General features: G+C 41.9%; 1 protein-coding gene across 8 annotated transcripts in view; it reads left to right on the plus strand.

The window, feature by feature from the left end:
* The first annotated feature begins 659 nt into the window (after nt 1-659).
* eml1 (EMAP like 1) overlaps nt 660-24529 on the plus strand; it is a 42575-nt gene continuing 18705 nt past the window's right edge. For 2 of the 8 annotated variants that reach the window (XM_019887191.1, XM_019887189.1), the window contains exons 1-3: nt 10403-10955; nt 23758-23940; nt 24180-24233. In XM_019887191.1, the coding sequence (XP_019742750.1) occupies nt 10889-10955; nt 23758-23940; nt 24180-24233 (304 nt within the window). In that variant the 5' untranslated portion in view covers nt 10403-10888. Of the gene's footprint in view, nt 907-10401; nt 10956-23757; nt 23941-24179; nt 24234-24529 lie in introns of those variants that run through there. The other 6 variants (XM_019887192.1, XM_019887188.1, XM_019887193.1 and 3 more) reach the window with 6 other exon arrangements.

Raw genomic sequence — 24529 nt, forward strand, 5'->3', positions numbered from 1 at the left:
CCGCTCTTTAGACGTGGTCCGTCTTACATACTCATTGCCTTTTCATTTTCTTGACGTGCATGCGCCTCGTATAGACATGAAACTTATGACCTCTGGTTAATTGATAAGAAAAAAAAAAACAATCTGTTATGATTGTTTTGTTCAGATTTCTTTCTGCATTCTTATTTTGCTCAACTAGTATTTATTTGTTTCGAACAGTATCAGGTAGCATTCTCCTCATAGTCATTTTATTTCTAGGCGTGCAGTCATGGTATACAAATGGCTCTTTTGTGGACCGATGGTTGGTTTATTGGATACAAAACACATCATCAAGATTCTTTGTTCAAATATGACTTGGCTTGGCTATTTTGCTGTTATATAGGCCATTGGAGAGAAGTGGAAACAACCGAGAAATCTGGAGCTGCTTATTAGGTTCTAGCGCCCTTCACAGGAAATTCCAGTTACTACAACTTGGGCTTTGTGGAGCACAGTTATGCCAGGTTTTGGCCAATTATGGCCCAAATTGAAAATAAATAGAACCACATGAACTGACCTAATATATAATCAGGGATCTAGTGAGGAAATGCGTGCTGCATTTTATTTGAATGGTGCAAGCGATATCATGAAAGGCCTGTCATATCTGAAGGAAACAGTATCCCAAGAGAGGGGCTGTTGGTTACACATTTACTGCCCAATAGGATAGAATGAGCTATTTGATTGACACATGCTTAGGCCACTGCTGATACTGTGCAGGGAGTCAAGAGAGAAAGGAAGGAGAGTGAAGGGGGACTGAAGTATAGTTACAAAGTTAAAACAGAGTGTGGGACACAGTGGAATAGTTGAGAGGATATCTTAAAAGTTAAAGGCCACAGCAGGCACTAGTGGTGCTGTCTGCGGCCATGTCTGACTGCGAGGGTCTTCCGCTGGGTAAGTCAGCCTACGTCTTTATGGAAGTGTGTGAGTGAAAGATGAAGTGCCTATCTGTTTTGACTTTTGCAAGTGTGCGTTTTCAACTATTGTGTGTGTTTGAAGGGGAGAAGGGAGGGGCTACTCTTTGGCCCACTCTGTTTTTGGCACATGTCCCCACTGGGACATTACACCCAGCAAGTATTCAGCTGGTTTGGTTTGGGCCCTTATATGGACACTTGGAGGCATTTCCCTTATGGAGATGGACTTTCCACTTATCTCCAAAAGTTGATTATACGCTGTCAGTCTCACTAAAACGTGAGGAAGACTTATGCGTGTCTTGGCAGCTCCTATACTATCTGATTAGAAGAGATGTGAGAAAAGTTGGCTTGCACTTGCAAGTGATTTCTTGTGTGTTTCTCAGCTGACCATGAGAGAAGGTAGGCTAAATCTCTGCAAAGAGCAGCCAAGTTGAGAAGGAGAACTAAGTCCCTTTATGCCCTGGCTGACAGATTAACACCAACAGTCATTAGGGCACAGTAACATTCCCCTTATGGCTTATATTTTCTCTCAGCCTTTTACTTAGGCTTTCACTCATGATTCCATCTGTTGCCATTTTTCACTATTAGCCCATCCATCTCTTTCCCCCACCTTGTTCTTTGTACAAAAGCTATGAAACTCATTCTGTCTATCTGTGTACTCTTGTTTATCTATCGATCGATCGATTTATCCATTCAACCATCTCATTTCCTCAATTTGTCTTTTATTTTATTTACTCAAGCAGTAAGGCATTTGAGTGGAGGCCTATTTATATGATTGCATTTGTGTGCGCGCGCAAAAAAAAATTTATACCTTTGTTTCAGCTGTTGCCATGCTGGTAAAACTTGAAAATTGCGCTTGGAAATGCTTCTATCTAAAAGAAGTTAAATACATACTTTTAAAAATAATGTATACGATTATAACTGGGACAACAGTATACATACCGGTTCATATACGTTATGACGTCAGAGTGCAGGTCACGTTAACCGTGTTTGGAGTTTCAAGAGCAGTTCACTAGTATTCCTGAAGATGGCACTGTGAGTCCAGCTTCTGTGTGATTGGGCAGTGCGAGGAAGGGTTTCTTTTAAGCACGAGACAACTTGATGCAAGAAAGAGTTGGGGTCATTACAAATACAGTTGATGACGTACCTGGAGTAGAAAAGGTAAGCCCTAGGTCAGGCTGAAGAATTTACCTGTGAAAGTTTGAAAGAGTATTTGCTTTAGTTTGTCATACACGGAGTCATATGCCTGTGAGTGGACGTTTATTGGATTCAATGTTTATGTACAGAGATCCTAAATATGAAATACTAGGGCTGGTTTGCATAAAAAATGTGTAAACAAAGAAGCCAACAACATTTTCTAGGACAGCTTCGGATGCAGAATCCGAATATCTTAGTTTTTCTCAATATTCTCCCCTTTTGTGCGCGCGCGCGCGTGTGTGTGTGTGTGTGTGTGTGTGTGTGTGTGTGTGTGTGTGTGTGCGTGTGCGTGCGTGCGTGCGCGCGTGTGTGTGTGTGTAGTTTGACGTTTTATTACAGTGAAGGAAACTTTTTTGGGGGATGCAATTCAGATTTTTGTACAGTTGTGAGGCATATTAAGGTACTGTAGGGGTAAAGAGTACTTGTATTTACTTGACATGCAATAATGAAGATAACAGAAGCTACTTGCTGAAAGGGTGCACATGGACATTTGCTCACAGTTTTTCAGGTTTTCCATGTAAATGGACAGTTCATGCACTTCATTGTACTGTATAAGCAAATTGTAAATATGCAGCAGTAACTGAGAATGCCCTCTTTTGTCATAAGCCAAGAACGTTTGGGAAAGCTGAAATACTTCCTCCTGCCAACAAACTGGATGAAATGTGTGTGCATAGGCTGCAGAGGAGGAGATGAACGGTTTCCTTAGCATCTTATTTTGGGCTTTATTGATTTAAGGTTTGACTTGCTCTGAAATCGAAAGGATCAAGAGGAGGAGAAACAGGGCAGGGTGCACAAAATCAAACCATTTTCTAGAAACTATTTATAACACAAAAAGAAGTAAAAGGAAAGCAATAGACAGCTTGTGCTGTGTGAGGACGTCTGTTTCAGCTTTTGCAGAGAGGAGAAAAAAGGTTGTTCAGGAAATAGGGGGAGGGTGAACATGGATGTCTCAGCCGCCAAGTCAGATGTGATTAATGTTGTTACTGCTTGAGAGAGCGCAGTCTTGTACTCTCCAACATATACTTGTGTGTGTGGGTCCATACAGTAAAACACCACAGATCAAAATCTATCCGTATCCCTGCGACGAAACACTTCTTTTTTCTTTGTTTTTTGTTTTTGTTTTTTTTTTGCATAGGCATGGTCCAGAATTGTGCCAATCTTCAGAGTCCAAGTTGTGGTTTGTAGATTGCAGTCTGAGAAATCGATGTACCCGTACCTGTACTACATAGATGTCCTTTGTGTTCACTCGCTTCTATGACTTTGATTCACATTTAGTCTTGCTGTCTGCCACAGGTGGGAAAAATGTCCCTTTTGTCAAAACATGTACAAAAAAGTAACATTTTGAATTTTTCACAATTTTTATTTTTGAACACCACAAAATGAGCCATTGAACTGTGTTTTATATGCGCTGTTGGCCAGTTATGGCTCGGAACAACATAGCATAGGGCTGCAGCTGTCGAATATTTTGGTATTCGGATATCCTACTGAAAATTGTATTGCATATTTGCGTATTTGCATCGTGCTTGCCAGCCTATATGGCTCTTGCGTCGTGGCTAGCTGTTCGCCGCTAACGCTGCAGTCACTGCTAAACGCTGCCAAAAGGTCGCATATAATACGAAATGTCAGCGTAACTACTGGTAATTAGATTTTTTTTGAATGTGTGTGTGTGTGTGTGTGTGTGTGTGTGTATGTATATATACCTGTATATATACCTGTATGTATATATATATATACATATATATATATATATATATATATATACACACACACACATTTTTTCTTTGTGTGCGTGTGCGTGTGTGTGTCCTTTAAATAGCAATTGAACTCGATTTCAGGACGACGTTGTGTAGTCGATGTCAGTGGCAACAGTTTGTAATGGCAGTTTAAAGTAGCCCCAACTAAAGTTGGGAATACGTGCTAAGACGACGTTAGCCATCATGCGGCGATAAACTGCTAGCAACAACCTGAAAATAAAGCTGCTCCAAGGCATTGATGTCCACATATTACTTGGTAAGGTTTATTGTGTAGATGACCAAGCATACCATGAACAGTTGTTGCTTTGGTTGGCTTGACCTCTTTTGCTGAGAGTCTCCACTAAATAAGCGGGTAGCCAAGGCAGAAAAGAAATGCCTCGAATATTTTTTTGAACTGAAGTACTCGAATCACTCGAGGACTTGTTTCAGCCTCAAATGTATCCCTACCAGCTCATGTTAAGTTGTGCAGGTATGGCAAGGGGACTTCTGCAAAATATTTGTGGCTTGGAAGCACATACTTCAGGTCAAGTTTCCAATTTCCAACATGTCCATAAATCACTGCCTTTGCAGCATATAAATTGGTACCTTTGAAAATGTACAGTGTGATTGACCCAACGACTGCCTTCCACTGTGCTTCATTCTTGCTACACAGAAAACAATGTAAAAATGATTCCACTCATGTTATCTTTCTTTGCAGAGATTAATCGTCAGTCGCTTTTTGGGGGAGGGGGGTCCAAAAAGTTGCTAAATATCGTGACAATGTTGCTAAATACTGACTTGTGGTTTTGTAAACTAGCTCCATTCTGTTTGCAGCCATGTTGTTCGTGGAAGTAGTTCACGTTAGCAGGGGCGTGCTCTGTATAATGGAGGCAGATAAAAAAAAAATCGGCCTACCCCATTGCAAACTTTAGCACCTGATCACACAGTTGTCTCACAGGCTTTGTCCAAATGTGAATCACGGAGGCACCAGGTCAGATTAATTCATGGTGTAAACCAACCCAATAACCAGGACAGCACGCAGATGGTGGTTGGATCACCCAGAGGATTGACCTTGTTCCCGCCTTCGTTCTAGATTTGGTTGTGTTTAATCCCAGCCCACTGGCAGACTGATTGATCGTCTGTGGAATTTAAAGAACGTCAGCAGTTTTTTTTTTCTTGAGAAAGAAAAGAAATGAAAAATCTGCCCAATTTGATTGTGGCCTTCAGTAGCCTCCTGGGAGCTGACACCATCTAAATATTTATTTTCATTACTCATGCATTTGCAGTCACTGAAATGTCTTTCCTCTACTTCACACTATTATTAGTTGCAAAATGTAATTCTCTTATTATTGTTCTAATAGTAATACTGTAATAGAGTCGGTATTCATTTGATGTCTTTCAGACAATACTCTTGCCATTTCTGTGCGCACATTCATGCAGCTGATGTCTGTGTGTGTGTGTTGTGATTTACAGCAGCTCCCTCCGAGTGTTCTCATTTTGTAGTTGTGACTTTCTTTGACGATTAAACAGCTGAAAGTGCATCTTCACACTATGATTCCCACAATCCAATTCCGTATCATTGCTTTCACACAGGACAGCAACCGTAAGCAAGACTGTAAGACGCAATAAGAAGGGCAGCGCAAAAAGGGCTTTTGCTTGTCACAGTATACGAGTCCATTAATAGAATGTTATTGAACATAACACTTTCGCCACACCGATAGGGCGGGAGAAGTGAGTGCCAAACATCTCACTTCTGTCCTGGCATTTCCTGAAATACAGCTACGTTCTACCTATGTTATAGCTCTGATACAATGCAAAATACATTTTTATCCGATTACTCGCTTCAATATTATTCTATAGATTCACCTATAGAATACTTGAATTGAAAAATATTGCATAGTTGTAGGCCGAGTGGGATTCATACTGAACTTTAGACTTGTGAAAAATGGCCCAATAATTCATCGAATGCTTTAATGGTTTATTCCGTGTACCGTACTGTAATTCATCATTGCCACAAGTGAACATAATTTAGTTAAGATTTGATTCCAATCAAATGTATTTGGATTGTACACCGTCATTTAGAGAAATTTGACTTCTGTCTTTTTCCTCACTGTTGTTGTTTGTATCCATAACACTCGGTTGATGGGGGTTTGTGATGTCTGTGCTGAGTCAAGCAGAAGCAGAGATACACTGATTGATAACGCAAGAAAGTCTGCTGGTCCAGCAAAGGTCTCAAATGGCTCTTGTGTTCCATAGAATTCAACATGAATGGAGTTGGACGCTCTTCTTCTCGTGTGTTTATTACACATGAGGGTGAGGCACTTCCATTATTTGTTACTAGGGGTGGGATATCATCGCACACTTTGTTTATTTTCTAATCGTGTGTGTGTGTGTGTGTGTGTGTGTGTGTGTGTGTGTGTGTGTGTGTGTGTGTGTGTGTGTGTGTGTGTGTTTTTTTTTTTTGTTGTTTTAGAAAGAGCGCGAGAGGGAGAGAGAGAGAGAGAGAGAGAGAGCTATAGGGGAAACAGTAGGGATGGGAGACCTTTGGAGCGGAGGGCCTGGAGCAGTCGTTGTCCCACCACCTGCCACCCACTGTGTTGTTAGTGTGGGTTGGGGAACAAGCAAGGGTGGTGCTGTCGGTGGCGGGGGAGTAGATCAGATGCTTATCCTGATCCCAAATGTGCGCCAGAAAGAGATTTACAATAATCTGAGCCTCTTTCGACAAAACGTAGCTCGCACAACAAAACCCAATGGCATGTTTGCACGGTTCTGTTTGACGCATTAAATTCATGAATCTGAATCCAAACACGAGAGGTGATTGCCTACCTACTGGCTAAAAAGCATGTTTTATCTGAAATAATTCTTGATGCTATTTTTGTCGTAGCTACTTTTGTCTATTGATGCACAAATGTTGTAACAGTCAAGGTTTAATCCTGTTTTGCTTCATGTGGCTTCCCGAATGTAACCCTCTATCTGAATTCCCACCCCGAAATGCAACAACACACAAACAATGCCTTGTTTCCCCCCTATAATCCTCTCTGCTGCACAGCTGACTAGATCTGTTTTTGCTAGTCTAGATGACATTGTGTAATAATACACCGACCAGCTAGCCTAGTTCCACTTGTTTAAAAAAAAAAAAAAAGAGAGAGAATCAAAACAAAGGTTATATCCCAAATTCTTGATTAAAAATTGATGAACGCTTTTAAAAGAGGTGTTCATTTAACAATTAGTTTCATCACGAGTACAGTAATCCCTCGTGATAAAACGGGACATCTTTCATGGATTGGCTGTTTCACGGATTTTTTTTTTTTTTGACAGTACATTTTGTTCTGCATCCTGATTGGCTCTGGGACTGTAGACACCGTGCCTCATCGCTGTATAGCTTGCCAAATTTTCTTCATGGTAAAACTCATAATGTCGATGAAATGCTCTCTTCGGTATTTCTAAAAACTGTCAGTTGTTTGTAAGAATACGTTTATATTTTAGTTTGTTTTAAATGCTTGGGCCTGAAAAAAAGGTTTAATATTTGGTTTATATTCAATACAGTATTGTTAGAAAGCCCACATTGTTTTACTACTAGTAGTTGTCGGTGTTGTTACATTTTCCGTATATTGTATATTGTTAAGATGTCCTACACTGTGAGCGGGCATTGAACGCACCTCGAGTCTCCTGCTGAGTGCTTTATCCATCATAGAATAACAAACACCACCAAACAGCACTGTGTTGAACTATCAGTTTCATAAAATTTGTTGGAACATGCCAAACGGAAATGGGTCAGTGAAGCGTAGCTACTGTTGAGTGACATTTTAGCATTTTGTGTTTATTTCGGTCCTTGAAAGTAGGCCTATGTCTTCACATGAAAAGGCTTTTATTATAATTTTTTTTATTGATTAACTCTTTGAACCATTAATATTAATTTGTTCAGTGCAATTACATAATTTTAGTGAAGTTAGTATAGTCATAGCAATTAATGCAATTCTACGACTAATATATGTTTTCACTAGTTTGGCAGCCCTGTAATAGTGAATTATGACTGATCAGACTGTTGTCTGATTGTGGTTGGGGGTTAAAGTTTTTTTTTTTGTTTGTTTTGTTTTTTTTTGGTGAAAAAAAATTATATCATGATAAAGTCAGGCAAGACCATCTTCCTGGGGCTATAGAAAAGAATGGTCATCAAACAGAGCACAGTCTGTGTTCAGTGAATATCCAGTAATACACATTTAAAAGACAAGCGCAGTGAAGTCATTTTTGAACAGTCATGGTGTAAGGTGTTTTTGCAACGTGGCTGTTGTTACTCCATGCAAGATTATTCAAGTGTAGCCACGCTTCCTCGAATTTTAACTCTAACTTTTCTTTTTATGTAATTTATCAACAGTGTCTCGCAAGATAGCGTAAGTGTGAATATAGGCCATCAACACTGTTTACTTGATTACTCTTCCAAGCAAGCGTGAATTATAAATAATGCAGTGCCCCCTCTTTTGTGCACATGCAACCCCCTGTCTGAATTAGGAAACACTCACTTCAAACCCTTTTCCCCTCAATAAACTCCCTCCCTGATCACTTTTTAATTTGATCCTGCTCCCCCCGCAAGCCCTTTTTCTCTATTCCTTCTATTCCGTGTTCCCCTCCCCCTCATCCCATTTATTTCCTCACTCTCCCTTTCACTCTTCCCTCCCACCTCTTGTCCTTGTTTTAAGGATTCCTCAGTATTCGCGACATCTGCAAAAGCCGATAAGAGACACAGACAGACAACAGTATGGTAATCTCGTTGAGGCCGGGCAGCGACCCCGGAAATGTACCGCTAGAAGGTTCTGTTGCTGAGTGCAATGTGACGTACAGTTATACCCTTGCTGTGCTGTCCTCGTGTGACTCCCAATGCTTTCACTGTGGATGATATCACGTTTGTGTCTCGCCGGCCAAGTCTACACATGTATTTAATAAAACAACAACAAAGAAAAAGTCCACTCTTCACACTCTCTGTCAACATGAATACACTTTTGCCGGCTATCGGCATATTTTGGCCAATCAGAAGCCCGATTGGTCACATATTCTGCCACCTTCATTCCTTTGGATACAATGTTGAAAGCCATATTGAATGAATATATTTTTCAATATTAATAAGTGGCGGCCTGGTGGTGGACTGGTTAGCGTGTCGGCCTCACAGTGCAGAGGTGCAGGGTTCGTGTGTGGAGTTTGCATGTTCTCCCCGTGCCTGCGTGGGTTTTCTCTCGGTACTCCGGTTTCGTCCCACATTTCCAAAAACACGCATGGCAGGCTGATTGAACACTCTAAATTGTCCCTTGGTGTGAGTGTGAGCGCGGATGTTTGTTTGTCTGTATGTGCCCTGGGATTGGCTGTCAACCAATTCAGGGTGTCCCCCCGCCTATTGCCCGAAGAAAACTGGGATAAGCTCCAGAACGCCCACGACCCTCTTGAGGATAAAGTGGCTTGGATAATGGCTAGATGGCTGGATGGATATTAATAAGTTCTATGTGTCTGTCATTGCGTGAAATGAAATCAATGTGTCATTACACAGAAATCCTAAAATTGTTTAACGATATGAGATATTGGCAGCTCAAAAAACAGGTAAGCCATGATTGGTCGTTACCTGAGTCCTTAGGCATTTTGATGTCAGTGGTAAAATGTCTTCTGAGATGGATAAAAACGTGGATTTTGCCACCTACCTCATGTTCCACAAACGGTATTAATCCGAATCCCATTTTTAGACAAACAGGGCCACATAGAACATGTTATTGGAATATGCGGTAGATTGTAATTTGTGTTTGACTTGACTTCCCCTTTTAAATTAAATGACTTACAGATTATTTCATCTTGTAAAAAACATGCATGCAAGTGCATGTTTGCATATCTGGCGAAGACTGTAACTTCCACTAACAACCCAAGCTAAACTTAACTCCACCCCAACATACAAAGCTTGTCTCTGAGTTGAGATGTATCACTTCATCATAGTTACTTGACACCGAGGTCTTACAGAGTGCTTTTTATTACACTTGTCTTTGATGCCATTTTGAGGCATTTTAGAAAGGGCACAATAATATGTAATTATTGTAAAAAATAAACATAACCCCCACGATAAATGAGGGATGACTCTATACTATGGCATTAAATTCGGCGTTGGGCACTTGGACCTGCAGTTTGAATCTAGCCTGACATTTCGGTGACTACCACTGTTGACATTTAATATTTTTCAGAAAGCGACGCTTGCTTTCAATACAGCACACCACTTGCTACTGCTCCAGCTTTGTCTCTATCTTCTGAAGGCTAAAAATTGCCTTGTCAGTGCCTTTTTTACACAACAGCAACACGGGAAAAAGGTTGAAAAAGCCACTTTGCTACCGGCAGTCTCTCATCCTCCGTGTAACATCCTTCCTAGTAGCTTAAAATTCCTCGTTCTCATCTAATTTCATTTTTCCCCATCTCATCTGCTCTACCTTGTTCTGAATCACCAAGCAGAAGGAGGACGAGCCATCCCACAAGCCACGCCCCCCCCGAGCTCTGACTCGCCTCTCCTGTGTGACAGTGGGAAAGGCTGGGCTCTCCCTAGCATTATCTAAACACACACATAAGCGTGCAGCCACGAAGCAAACGCCTCTGCCCACTCAGACGCTCCTAAAGCTGTTTTTCTGCTGGAGATCAGCGAGAGCGAACAGCTGCTGAGGACAGACGAGAAGAACAGAGAGGAGGAGGAGGAGGAGAAAGAAAAAAAAATCCTCTTGAACTTCTGTCAGCCCAGTTCAGTCAGTCTTCAGGGAGAGAGCCTTCTCTTGGAGTGGGGTTTTTTTCCCCTATGTGACACAAGGTGGAGAAAAGAAGAAGAGGGAACTGGAGTTCACGCAAGTGAATGGGTTGCCATGGATACTCACCCAGGGAGCCTGACTCGTGCAGAATGAATGGAGGCAGAGCCAAGTGAAAAGATAAACTAGGCAAAGGGAGTCACCGGAGAAAGAGCGAGTGACTGAGAGAAGAGAGGAGAAGCGGTGGATAGCAGAGGAAGTGGAGCAGCGGCTAAGAATGGAGGACGGCTTTTCCAGCTACAGCAGCTTGTATGACACCACGTCGCTGCTGCAGTTCTGCAATGGTAAACAATTCTCCCACTTTCTGCATGATGTTCCTCCGGGCTTGACACGTCATAGCAGGGGTTAGCTTGATTGACCTCTGCCGAGAAAAAAAAACATTTGGAAGTTTCTCCAAGGCCACATTCATGTCAAGTCCGAGCCTAGCAGTAAGCAGTCATCAACAAAGTGCGTGTGGGACAGCAGTGATGTGTCCACTGGGTGGAGGCTGTGGGGTGGTAGCCGGTGACTCAGGAGAGAGGGTAAGCAGCATGACGCATCAATATGACATAAGTTTGAAAAAGATTTACTCCCGAGCAAATTGCAAGTTCTGAAAAGTTGAGCCTCATCTATGGCTGACTGCTTGAGAATATTGGGCCGACAGAAGCGGTCAAGGATGTATTGGAGTGCTGGTGCAACACATGCACAAAGGGGATTATCCTTAACAAACTGAGGGACTTTTGAAGCAGACGGACTTAAATCTGCTGTTGTGTTGATGACTCATTCTCTTTCTCTTTCTCTCTCTCTCTGTCATATCCTCATCCTTTTCATGTGGAACCCTTCCCTTGCTCGACTCACCCAATGTGGATAATTTTATGTTTGCTGATTCGTTGTCCTTGCTACAGAATGTTGGTGTCCCCTCCTACGACGATAAATTATCTTTATGGATGGACTGTTGCTGTGGCGATAGTATACGACGTTGCCACGAGTATGACAACTGACATTGCTGGATAATAAAAACATCAACAGTGTCGACTTTGTACATGGTATTAAGCACAACCATTGAGGGGGTGAGGGCTTTAATCCTGTCTAAGGGCGCAAGTCATGAACGAGTGTTTACCTTAAATCCAGTTATTACTAGTACTAGCCAGTATTGGTGGCCAGCCAGGGCCAGCTGGGCCTTTGGTGCAGAACGCTCTTAGAAGCGGCAACCTGAATTCTATTTGTTTCATGAAATTGCAATCATTTATTCCAAACAAGCGCCTCTCTTCATTTCATACCATTTCTCTTGACTCGACTACAAAGTGCTTTCAGTGAGTATGTGGATGTTGGATTTTTTTATTTTTTTTGGTCCAATCAGATTTTGGCCTCTATGTGTTGCCATGTCATTCTAATCTGCCCAGGGCCTTCACAATCAGGTGCATTGGCTGAATTAATTTAAATTATTAGCAACGTGACTGTTTATTTAACCAATTGCTTTTAACATTTTCATCAGAAGGCCCTACAATAACAATTTTTTTCCCCACCCTATGGTTGGTCATAGCAAGCCAAGTTCAACGAGCAAAACACTACTGTTTTCAAGACATTCCTTGTTATACAGTTGCCGTGCCTCATGTTGTCGCTGCCGGCCGTGTACTTGGACACGGAAGTGACGTTTGATGTTTGTCTTCTGCTCACGCGATAATTTTGCATGTTGGACGCAGGTTCAAGTACCCCAACTTAAGTGTGTCAATTGACCCGAAAAATAGGTGTAGCGGTAATGATGGAACAGTTTTACGACGAGCTTTAAGTAAACGATCGATTGAACATTCCTGCACATTATATTGTAGGGGCAAGAAGTACTGTACTTCGTTTGTAGCAGCATAATTGGCTGAGAGGTTCAGTGGTTTGGTGACAGGTGAAAAGGTTTTGCTGCCAAGGTTGGTATGTTGTCTGAGGTATTCGAGACATTTTTTGCGGTAGTACCAGGTTCGTGAGTAATGTCCGGTGAAAGCGTCTTTTCTGTTGCATCATGCATAAAACATGATTGAAAGAAGCCCTCCAACCACTCATCGGAAGAATTACAAGATCGTAATACCTTTTTTTGTAATATGGTGTATGTTCTAATGCCATATTTAAGTGTGTGAAAATGGGATGGACAGGTACCATCCACAGTCTGCTGTAATTGTCCAGCTTCAATTCTCATTGTCACATAACTTGCAAGAACATAGACATAAACTTCCCATTTTCAACTTGAGTATAAAGGGGAGTAGCTTCTTATGCGTTATTCTGACTTCTTAATTTATTGCAGGTCTGTTTGAGTAAGCCTGTGTGTCATTGTTGTGCCTCGAGGCCAGAGTGACATCATAGCAGCAGTTGGACCTGACCAAAATGCAACGATGTCATCCGCTCCCCTCTCTGCAGCGCCATGTGTTGTGGAGCATCCAACCACACTAATGTTGAGAGACTAGGTCAGCTAAACTGCAGGAACACACGCAGGCTGCACGTTTTGTCCTCAGGAGGTCAGAGCTAGCTTGCTAGTTTATGCCAAGGGAAAATTAGCCTCATTATAGACTCAGGCCCACAGACAGTGATTTCATCTCTTGGGCTGAGTTACAAGGCTTGACTGAAGTGGTTTCACATCGCATTTTGTGAGGCAAAATTTGCAAGGAAAAGGCGTCTCTGGGCACGGCCGTCGCTCCCATCATCTACCGCGGATCGTCTGAAGTCGAGGCAAGCTTGGTGTTACTTATGCCTTACCAGCTAGCTAGAAACGAGCTTCGGCTAGCTACTATTACGGCTAAATCTGCTGTGGGGTTGCTCCTAAGTCAGTCATCATCACCCGCACCACCGTTTGAACAAATCCACTCTCCCTCAATTCATCCCGTTCGCCTTTTCGACTCACAGTGTGTGCCTTCATGTGGATCCAGCATCCCTTTATCTCTTTGCTCCATGCAGTTCACCTACAGGCACACTTGCAGAGACCCCCACCTCTCACTCTTGCAACATGGGGGTTAGTTTGACACACTCCATCTTGCAACCTTTCTTTGGTCCTTGGTCCAAAAAGCATGTCTGATGATGGCATGTGTGCATGGATTAGGATTAAATCCCCGCCACGCACGGCAGGGAGGAGGAGGACTGGATATTAGGGCAGCAAAAACACCCTGAGGGGTTGAACAGCCAAGTTTAGCATCCATTGTCTTCACATTTCAGCAGTTTGGATCCAAATTGTCACTCTGGTTCACATAGTCGTTCCTTTTATTTCTTTATGTGGCGTTACTGAGGTTGCTCTATTTCGGCCAGATTTCAACTATTAAAGTGGAAACTAGGACCCGTAAAATGGATGTTTTTGAGGCTCAGGCCGATTCAGATATTTGGGAGAGTAAAATTCCGATCAGTAATAAATCTAAAAAGTATGTAATTAATAAAATAGCTTATTTTTTGGTCCCTTCGTGCTTATAGTAATAAACATATGGCCATATTTTTTGGACTATAAATCACACATTTTTTCATATTTTGGCTGGTCTGGTGACTTTTCCTTGGGTGCGACATGTAGTTGGTGTTTAAATTAGAGCTCAGACTAGCACCCAAAATCCCAGTTGCCTTTTGACAGTTGGCAAATACGATTGGTGCGTTATCGCCGGTGGCCAACGTGGCGGTAATGCATGAAAATTATTTGCCAACTGCTAAAAAAAGTAGAAAATGAAATGGAAGTAGAAGTAATAGGACTCACTGCAAGTAATGTGTGGCCTTTCGCAAGTTTAGCATGCCGCTTCTGCCGCAACAATAATTTACAGCAGTGAAAAGTGCAACAACTGCAAAAACTAAATTTTATTTTACAGTGTGACGCGGGATTCTAGTTAAGGTAAGCCATTTTAAAATAAAAAAGAAAAGCTTTACGGTACTCGTTCACTGCCGTAAGTACGGGACCAACACCACACTGTTTTGACTGTTATACAATATGTTCTTAAATATTTGTGAAGCTTTACACCAAATAAAAAACAATCTGTATTTTTGTGGTGGGGTCGTGGTTGAATGATATATAGATCGATAAATCAGTCAGGACCTTGTGGAAAATTCAAGAGATGTCAAACTTCTTCCTCATCTGTACTCTTCATTTTTACCGGCAAACAGTAAACTCTTTAATCAAACAATCTGTTGTGATCACTAATTGTTCCAGTGTATATTCCTTTTCTTCTCGAGACTGGTCCCTTTTTCATTTTTTTTTCATCTTTTTTCTTTGAAGAACTTTGATAAGTTGTGCTATTTGTCCAGTCAATCAATGTTGCACAAACTCAACTCAGTGCGCTTATGTCCCCAGGGGTCCACTCAATTAAGATCATAGACTTTAGTGAGGGGTTTCAAATATATCAACACATGAGAGTTCTGCTTGACTGTATCCCCCCCCCCCCACCCCAAATATACACCAGAGCAGCAGTCTGATAAATATCAAATTGATCTGGCATATCTCTACCACTGCTGCCGAATCATTCGCCTGACATGAATTTCCCGTAGTCCACCGTCTGAGTGCTTACACCACTTTCCATTTATTTTTAGCTCTCTGCAGCCACGCTCACACCCACAAATTTCCCAGGATTCCTTCAAATGTTCATACTTTTCTTATCAGCCCTTCATTTGCTTTAGCTCTCAGGCATTTGTTTTTCCTCCTCATTTTCCCTTCACGCTCATTTCTCGCTCTCCCACATGCACTGTTTGATCTTGGGAAAATGCTGTAGCTTCATGTGCTTCTTCATTTTTAATACCTATAGAAACACCGTCATTTATAGATCTGACACATTGGGCGCCGAAGATCTAAATCCATATCATTTGTTGGCAAAAAGCTGGTCTGTACTGGCATATCAAACAGAATGCGAAAGAAAAACTAATTAGAAAACCACAGAATTCAACCCAATTGCATGTGAATTCAAACAAATAGGCTGATATGTATTGCATAACAGAATCTGTCTTTGTTCACCACAAATAATAAAATGGTGAAGATGAAAAAAAAATAAAAAATACTAGTCGCAATATATATATATTGTTTAAATTTATTAACCTTTTCAGGGACAGCGGTTTCTCCAGTGGACATCTTTTCGTGTTATCAGGTTACAGGGTGCATGAAAGGGTTAACTACAAAAAAAAAATTACAGCATTTAACTGGAGAGGTATTCTTAGAACAGGTTTACGGCTACTCGTAGACCACGTTGATGACCTGCCTTAAGGCTTTTAATTTTGTAAAATCTCCTGTAGCTCTACAACAATTCCACCCGCATTCCTCTTATCCCTCTGCTCTGTTTTTGATCTTGGTAAGAGTTCACGCTGCACTTTCACTTTTATGGTCACGAGTCAAGGTGTTAACACTTACACAGAGTGACAATGTGCGCTCATTACCGGTGCACACGGTGCAGCTTGCGGCAACAATAAATTAAAATATAACTCAAATGCTGTTGGTGCTGCAGTGCTTGTCTGTTGTCAGGTTGAGCAAGCTAAAGTTGGGACTTGATATCTACACATACAAGTCAATGTCTGAGGTGTGCTAAGAGTGGATTTGACTCTATAATATGGTCAAAAACGAGTCGCGGCGACTATTGAACACCTTTACTAATTATGACCACAAATCTTCATGTGTATGGGGAAAGCCGACTGTTGTCAAGCTATTTCACTCCGTGGACTGACGTAAATGGAATTTCGGCAATCAAACCAACATTCTGACTGACGAATAAGGAGGCACTCGTAAATAAAACAAAATCTGTACGACTTTTTTTTTTTCCCCCTGAAAGGTGGGTTCTCCAGACGGCAGGAAGTATTTTCCATTGCAAGTCTTTTCTTGCTGACGCCTCCGGTCCTCTTCAGAAACACTCAGCAGCCATCGTCGCAAACCCAGAAGTATCTGCTCGTCTTTGTGTTGGTGAGCGTACGTGCGATCACGTGAGAGCTCTTGTTCAGAGGACTGGATTCTAGACTAGTGTTGGAGCACAATCTTTGTGTGGGGTGTTCTGCGTTTAAGTTATCGGAGAAGCCCATCCCATACAACCAAAGCTGTTAAATGTCTGACTGTCTATCTTTATGTAAGGAGTCTGACACAGATTAAAAAACAAAATCTTTACACGGGTACCAGTCCTTAGGCAGTGATTGTCAAAGTGTGTTACTTGTCCCACTAGTGTTAAGAATCGCTGCCCCAGCACAGTTCACTTGTATTTGACTTTTTAGTCCAATCACAGTGTTAAAGTTCCAACTGCCTAATGTTACGGTGACTTGCAATAAAACTATATTCATATATTCAATATATTTTAATGTTGGTCACGATGGTGTTACTTGAAACACTCAGTATTTTATTAGGTGGTACGTGGTGATAAAGGTTTGAGAACGACTGATATAAGGTAGTAAGAGTCCTTGGCCACTTGATCCTCTTCACTTTGGCCTTGATGCATCTGGTAAATTCTGAAGGCTGGCAATTGGATGGCCATTGAAATGTGCTTCTCGGTGAGCAAGCGCTTGCAGAGGAAGCCTTTTGTTTCTCCTTCTCTGCTTTTATCATTCTTTCTGTCTCTAGCTCGCCTTTTGCTTTCATCGCTCTTTCTGTCTCACTCTCGCCTTTTCCTGCACTGACACACATTCGTGCAGCCTCATCATTTGACCCACTAAAACAATCATGCATGCAAAGGAGGAATGTGGAGGGTCCTGCGTTCAAATATAGCAAATGTGCGTGCGTGCGTGCGTGCGTGTGTGTGTGTGATGTGGCTCTTCGCAGTAACAGTAAAAAAATTGGCTCTTAGTCTCTGACTGGTTGGCCACCCCTGGTGTAGAGCAACACCCTCATGAGTCTTTGAGCGTGATATCATGCATGCATTCAAATCTCATGAAAGAGCCAGAAAAAGTAAGCAGTGCATGTGAACACCAGCGATCTCAGCCTCATCAGTGTCATCCTGTACCTGCGGTGGGGGGAGGCTTTGAGAAATAAATCACACCAGTCGATAGAATCCCAAAGAGATTATTTTTAGTCACTGATTGTAGTCCCTTTTACATTGCCTGTAAAAGTTTTTTTTTTACCTTATTTTATGGAACACTGGAACGAGATGCAATTTTCCACCTTTGTAGTTGTAACAAAGTCAAGATGAAGACTGCAGGGAAGGGAAATTCACAATGGCAGCTAATTGTGTGTATAGAACTCCAAGAAATGTTGAAGTTGTCTCTATCCAGGTTTTTTTTTTTTTTGTTTTTTACCTCACACCAGATGCTAGCACTGAAATTGTCGCATGCCACTGTCTGATTACATGATGTCAGCGGCAGCAGTATACGGCCAATAAATGTTACGGCCTCTGTTTTGTTCAGATGTGGCAATTTTGTGGCTAATACATCCAAGTCTGATTTGCTCCCGGTGCTCGCCAGCATATTGTATGCGATACACAAACAGGTACATTTAACCTCTGTGCTTGTGCAGTGCAGCTCCTAAAGGCAGCTCCTGCACCCTAATTGGTCTCTAACGTCAGGAAAGAGGGAACCTTCTGATCCAAGTGCGTGTCCGGTTTGCGTGTGTTTCAGCCTGTTTCTAACATATGGAGAGGGGGAAAGGGAACGGTCCCATTTAGAAAGCCCATTAAAAATGGATTAATCAAGAACACAGGTGCAGAGATGCGAGGGAGGAAGACACGCCTAATTGGGTCTTGAGCTATAATGAAATTATGAATGAACACTTGCAGCGTTGCTCAGTTGACTGGTCTGATTTAGAAACGTGTCAAACTGGACGGACATCCATGCAGCTATCAAGCCATAAATCATGTAAAAGAGACTTATCGATGTTATTACGGGTGTGTGAATCATGCTGGTGGGGAAACGACCCAAAGTATGCCCAACCACAATCACTGAATGATGACTGCATTTATTATGGTTGCTTTTTTTTCTTTTTCTTTTCCCCTTTTTCAAATGAGCTCTGATAATCACATCCAGCTGAAAACAAGTGAATCATGAGTGTCATCATTACAAATAGCTGTAAAACAGAGTAATATTTCAAACGCGTTAAAACAGATACATTTTGTACTCTTGGACAATGTACTCGGGGGGGTCAAATAAATTCCTACACTATTAAATCAGCCGTTAGGCTGCCAGTTGACAGTCAACTACTGCAGAGCAAATCTTTTGACTTTGGACTCGGCTATGAGTTTTATATTCTGTTGTGTAACAAGGATGTCGACACCCGGCAGCACCACTGTATGTTCTCAACCCTCCAGATGGTGGAAGTACTGCTGGCTGATGTTCAGCGTGCTGACAGTGTCTGGCACTGCAAGCGTTTCCCATAACAACAGTGTAAGTGGACGGAACAAACAGCGGTTCACACAAACGCTGGATGGAACAAATGTCTCATCTTTCGTCTTTGGTTTGTTTGTGACTTGGGGACAAAGGCTCGTTTCATGTGGGCAAAAGGTTGAGTTTGACAGAGACGTTTGTGTTGGTGCCTGGAGCCGCTGCCAAGCTTGACTTATGCCTCTGTGGTCTGAATCTCTTCTTAAATGGACACGCAGCAGTTGGACCAGTGTCTCTTAGTCTCACCTTGTCACATTTTTAATTCAAGTTGAGTTGTTGTGTACATTAAATTCAAAGTGATGAATCACATTTAAAACCTTTGCTGTATATCACTAGCAACTTCTAAAAAAAAATGTCAATTTGGTGGTACCACACCCACCGAAGAAGAATCAAATTCCCCATAAAACTGCATATAAAGGACGTTTCTCTTTTGACGATTTATGTCGCTATGGAACTATTCCCCCTGACCCAGACTTCAAATTAAAGAGGCCAGTCTTTAATCATTTGCCACGGATTAGAAAGTAGCTTGATAAACAAACACACAGGCACACAACCACAACTATGGCACGCCCATACTTCTACACTTTTGTCCATAATTTTTTTCTGTTTGAGTTTTGATGGATTCATTCTTCCCCACCCAGAATGCAAATAGCCCCATCCTTCAGCTTTAAATCATTCTCCCTGATCCACATGGTATTTTTGCTTGCTAGCAAAAGGAAGGACAAACAAAGATGCTATGCTTCATTACTGGGCGTGGGGGAATGTAGGGGAATTTATTGACCATTTTTGCCATTTGAGTCACGATATGACCATTCTGTCACTCGTTCATGAAAAAAGATACTGTCTCTGTTCACATTTTACACCTGCTAATAAACAGTTGACATAACGGCCACAAATTTGTTCCGCCACAACAGTCTTCATTTTCCATCGTTCAACACTTTGGTGGAGGCCTGCGCTCAACTAAGTGATATTCTAGTTATGTAATGATATGATAACAATCTGTTCCGCACAAACTCTAGTATAGCCTTAGCCCATGGTCGAACATGTCTGCATGATGCATGGCATCCCAATGGAAAAGAAGCATTAATACTTGGCTGTCTTGTTTTCACATTCCTGACTCTGAATTTTTATTTTAAGACCCAATAAATAGTATTTTCGAAGGACAAATAACTGTCCCAAAATCTGAAAATTGGTATCACTTATTTAACCTCATCCACTTGTTGACCTCCCATTCTTTGGCTCTTGACTAAACGCCTGACTTGCTAACCCTTCAGATTTTTGGCATCAAATGTGAAGGCCTTAAGTGGCTTACCCTTACCACTTGCTTTACAAGATAACAAAGGGCAAAGGCGGAGCAATGCCGTATCTTTTGTTACGAATGTGACGCGCCAATTTTGAAGGCTCTCTGTCTAAGTGTGTTGTTGTTTGGCAATAGCATTGCTGTCAGTTTACCCTTTGTCTGACCCCAGGAAGGATACAGGAAGGGAGGCTTTAACAAGCTCAGAAGAAGGTCAGTATAGGATACCACATGGGAGTCATTTGGCCTCCCTTCAGGCTTTACTCTCTTTATGACCTCTCCATCCACTTGTCTGTGTTCCCCAATGTCTGGTTCTGACATGAATACAAGCTTAAGAAACCACGATTTCCGTTGTCTGGCTCTTTAATGCCCATCCAGGTCGCCTGTTGTAGCTCTCCTTCCTGTTGGCCACCTCTTGTTTATAAATAACTCTAAAAGCCTCTGTCCGGCAGAGTCGTCTGGAAGCGCAGAACAGCAACTGCCTCGTCGAACGGCTGATTTAGCTAATACACCTCTTTTGGGTCATCCTCACAGTAAAACATTTCTTGATCAATGAGCAGGAGAAATTCCAAGTCCAACGTAGCTCTCACAAGTAAACATAATACATATCACCCTCTCCATCTGGTGATCACACGTGATGAGCATATGGCAGCTTGCGACTTGGAAGCGAGAAGCTTATTTCAAGGCTCCTTCTTGACAAACATCACAAACAGACTCAAACACCTCTCACAGACAATTCAAATCAAAGTAATTGGGTCAATACCTGCTCCAACTGAGAAAGTACAGTGGAATTTAAAAAAAAAAAAAAAAAGCAGGAAATAGACACCTACCAAAACACAAGCAGTTAACAGTGCGAAACATCATTCTGGGTCAGAATAGTGTCAGAAAAAGCCAGAGGAAAAAAAGATATGTGAAGTTCATCTACGATGTTTTTGGGAATCAGTTTTTTTTTTTTTTTTTTGTCTGACTGATGGAGAAACTTTACCTAGTCATAATTAAAACATCCTTCAAAAAGAGCGATGATTTGAATGCCTTCTTGAAAAAACAGGAAATATTGGCTTGTTGTTGTCACAGGCTGTTTCCCAGGTTGTTGCCTCACTCTCCAGTTCTCTTCCAAATGTTTTAAAATGTATTCCCAGATGTGTGGAAGCTATTATAGCTGAAAAGTGTGCACCAAGCAAGTCTATATTCACTTGAATTTTCAGTCGCTGTCATAACCAGGCGTCCCAAGACACCAAAAGTATACTCCAAAATGTGAAAGTGCCTCCTGTGCGTTATCACAGCATTTACCATAAGATATTGCAGTCCTTTGTTGTTGATCCTGAGAGTGCTGAGAGGGGAAATGGATTAGAACCCATGTGCCGCTCTACAATTCAATTATTGATGAGAGCGAGGTCAGTGCATGACTCAGGAAAGTGCTTCTTTGTTTGTTCAGTGATGGGAAGATAGACGTGCCAAGTGCTTGTTCACATTTTCCCCCGTTACTTGATCCAAGGGAATGATGCAAAGTACGGCGATGTGTGCCATATCAAATAAGGATTCAAATAATATTCTAGGATGTGTGCCCTGTCCTCATTTGGACTTGAAAACGAGGCAAGAAAAGATCAGCCAGAGAGGAATGATGTCATTGAAGCAGCACCGCCTGCAGTGAGATTGGTTGGGCACGGTGTAATAATGTGGGTTCATTGCATTGGAAGAGAACCACCGGCGTCCCAGGGTGTGCATGCTGATGGATTTTTTGCTAAATGGAGAGTGACACATCACTGATGGCGACTACACAGATATTTATATACCTGGCCTCAACCTCAGGAACTTGCGTCCAGTTCCTTTTGTTGGGTTCTGTCACACGACTGTGTGTTGTGTTTGAAGCTTTCCTTTCAAGACAGGCAGGTGTCAGGCATTGGTGCGCAGGGAATGGCTTGTGTGACAATCCGTCTTTGTACGCCTCCATCAGGGATACTGTTGTGTGTCTTTGGTGTGAGCAGAAAGGGGCAGATGCTCATCAGATAGTTGCGTCTTTTTTCGTGCGATTCGTCATATTCACAAATGAACATGAAGAAGCGCTGCTTCAGCGGACGCACCTCAGGTGAGCACATTGTTTTTTTGGGAAAAGAAAAATAACCGTGAGAGAGATTTTTTTTGCATGTCCTTTATGCGAAAATTCATCTGTGAATCTCAGTTTATAAGTTTCTTATTTAGTTTTTCACTGGGAGAACAAGCGCTATAGAAGATGGATGGATCATAAAGGCACTTTCGAAACCCTATTCAAAACACTGTTGGAAAATGCAAATTTTATTCAACATACTTTCATAGAAATGTTTCAATTGTTCTTTTAGTTCGATATGAAAATTAACAGTAAATATATTTGGTAACAAAGTTAGTTAGTGACTCCAAAATACAGGATAGTAAATTATCCGTGCATGTTCTGGATTTTGATTTCTAATTGAGGAGCCTAAAATGTAATCTGTGAATATACTGATTTGTTTGAACTGTAATTGAATGTCTTAATCTATTAATTTGATTTTTAATCTTTCAGTAATTCTTATGAGTTGCATGGAATGTGATTGGCAACCTGTCCAGGGTGTACCATGCCTCTTGCCCAAAGTCACCTAGAGCAGAATTTCAGCTTTCCCGCAACCCAAATGAGTACAAGTGCTATAAAAAATGCATCTGCATGAAATAGCCTCAGATCCACAGTGTCCGTGTTTCTTTTCTTTCGCAAAACAACGCTTTATTGAAGTGTTTGACAACATTATTTACACAAGTCAAGAGCTCCCACACATTTACATCATCTGAGCAGGCGGTCTGGCTTCAAGGCAAATCCTCGGAGAACGCACATGCCGCAGATGTCCGATGCATCCAATGCATTATTCATCTGACTGTTAATGCCGGGGAAACACAGCGGTGATTTACATGTATATTTGATCAAAGTCATCGTGTGTGTGTGTGTGTGTGTGTGTGTGTGTGTGTGTGTGTGTGTGTGTGTGTGTGTGTGTGTGTGTGTGTGTGGCAATTGTGTAAGTTTAAATATCATAAAAATAAATACAATAAAAATGTTAGGTGTTTATTGTAGCCCCATGGCTGTTTGGCTCTCTTGTTTACATCTTCATGAATGAAGTTTAACATTCTTTCTAATATTGCGGTGTTCCCCTGCTATATCGCAATTCACCTGTAATGCCCATGTGGGAAACTCCTCTATACATTTTTCAGCTATTTATTGGATGCTGGGGGGGAAATGTAAGGCATATAAGCACAATGAGCTGTCGGCCACAGTCCATGCCTAATTTGAGTTGACTAATCTTTTAAATAAACATGAAAAGGACACACACACTCACATTACCCTTGTTCCACTCAAGTGCTTGTATGTGCTTATGTGGCCTATGAGTGCATCTGCCGTGCTGACGATTCGAATTTCCACCTATAGGGTAGGCTATCTGGAAATATTTCCACCGAGAAATGGCTGTACCACTAGCTGAGAATACGTCATCCACTCTGAATGTCTGTGACAGCAGCTCATCGTGTTTTCTCAGATGACAGCGCGTCAGCATCAAGCAGCATGGAGGTCGCCGACCGCATCGCCTCCCTGGAGCAGAGGGTCCAGATGCAGGAGGACGAGATCCAGCTGCTCAAGTCCGCTCTGGCCGACGTGGTTCGCCGCCTCAACGCGTCTGAGGAGCAGCAGGCCATGAGCTCACGTCGAGGGCCAACCAAAGGTGAACAATCACGCAGTACAGTACTAGGCTGAATGATTTCTACTCTCTGTTAGGACTGGGCGATTAAGTGGAGATTACTCGTATCAAATTGCAAAATATTATTTTTGTGGGGGAGTAAAAAAAATAAAATACAACAAAATTTTTAAAGGCCAAATCGCCCAGGCCTATCCTCAGTTTGTTGCTGTCCTTCCAGTGGACTGAGTTGGGTTGTCGTATTGTATTGTGCGTCATGTGCATAGAGCCTGCTTTGATGAGAAAGTCTCCCTCGGCTGACAGCCATGTTGGGAAGTCAGGTAGGCCGACTGTCTGCGCTGGCCAGGCCTGGCGGCGTTTGTATGAGCAAGCACATTTCTATCACTGCCTGCTAAAAGAGTGTCACGTGTTCACGTTGATAAACACACTTACTGTTGTTGTGTCACACTGTCTGTTGCGCCACGACTCAAATTGTGTCATGCTTTTATGCAATGGTGAGACAAATTTGATATTTTTGTCAGCAAGTCTAGAATAAGCATGGGCAGACATAGACGAACAACCATTCGCACTCACAATCACACGAGGGACAATTTAGAATGTTCCATTAACCTGCCGT

Source organism: Hippocampus comes, unplaced genomic scaffold (genome assembly GCF_001891065.2).
Source record: "Hippocampus comes isolate QL1 unplaced genomic scaffold, H_comes_QL1_v1.1 scaffold176, whole genome shotgun sequence".
NCBI classification, from domain to species: Eukaryota; Metazoa; Chordata; class Actinopteri; order Syngnathiformes; family Syngnathidae; genus Hippocampus; species Hippocampus comes.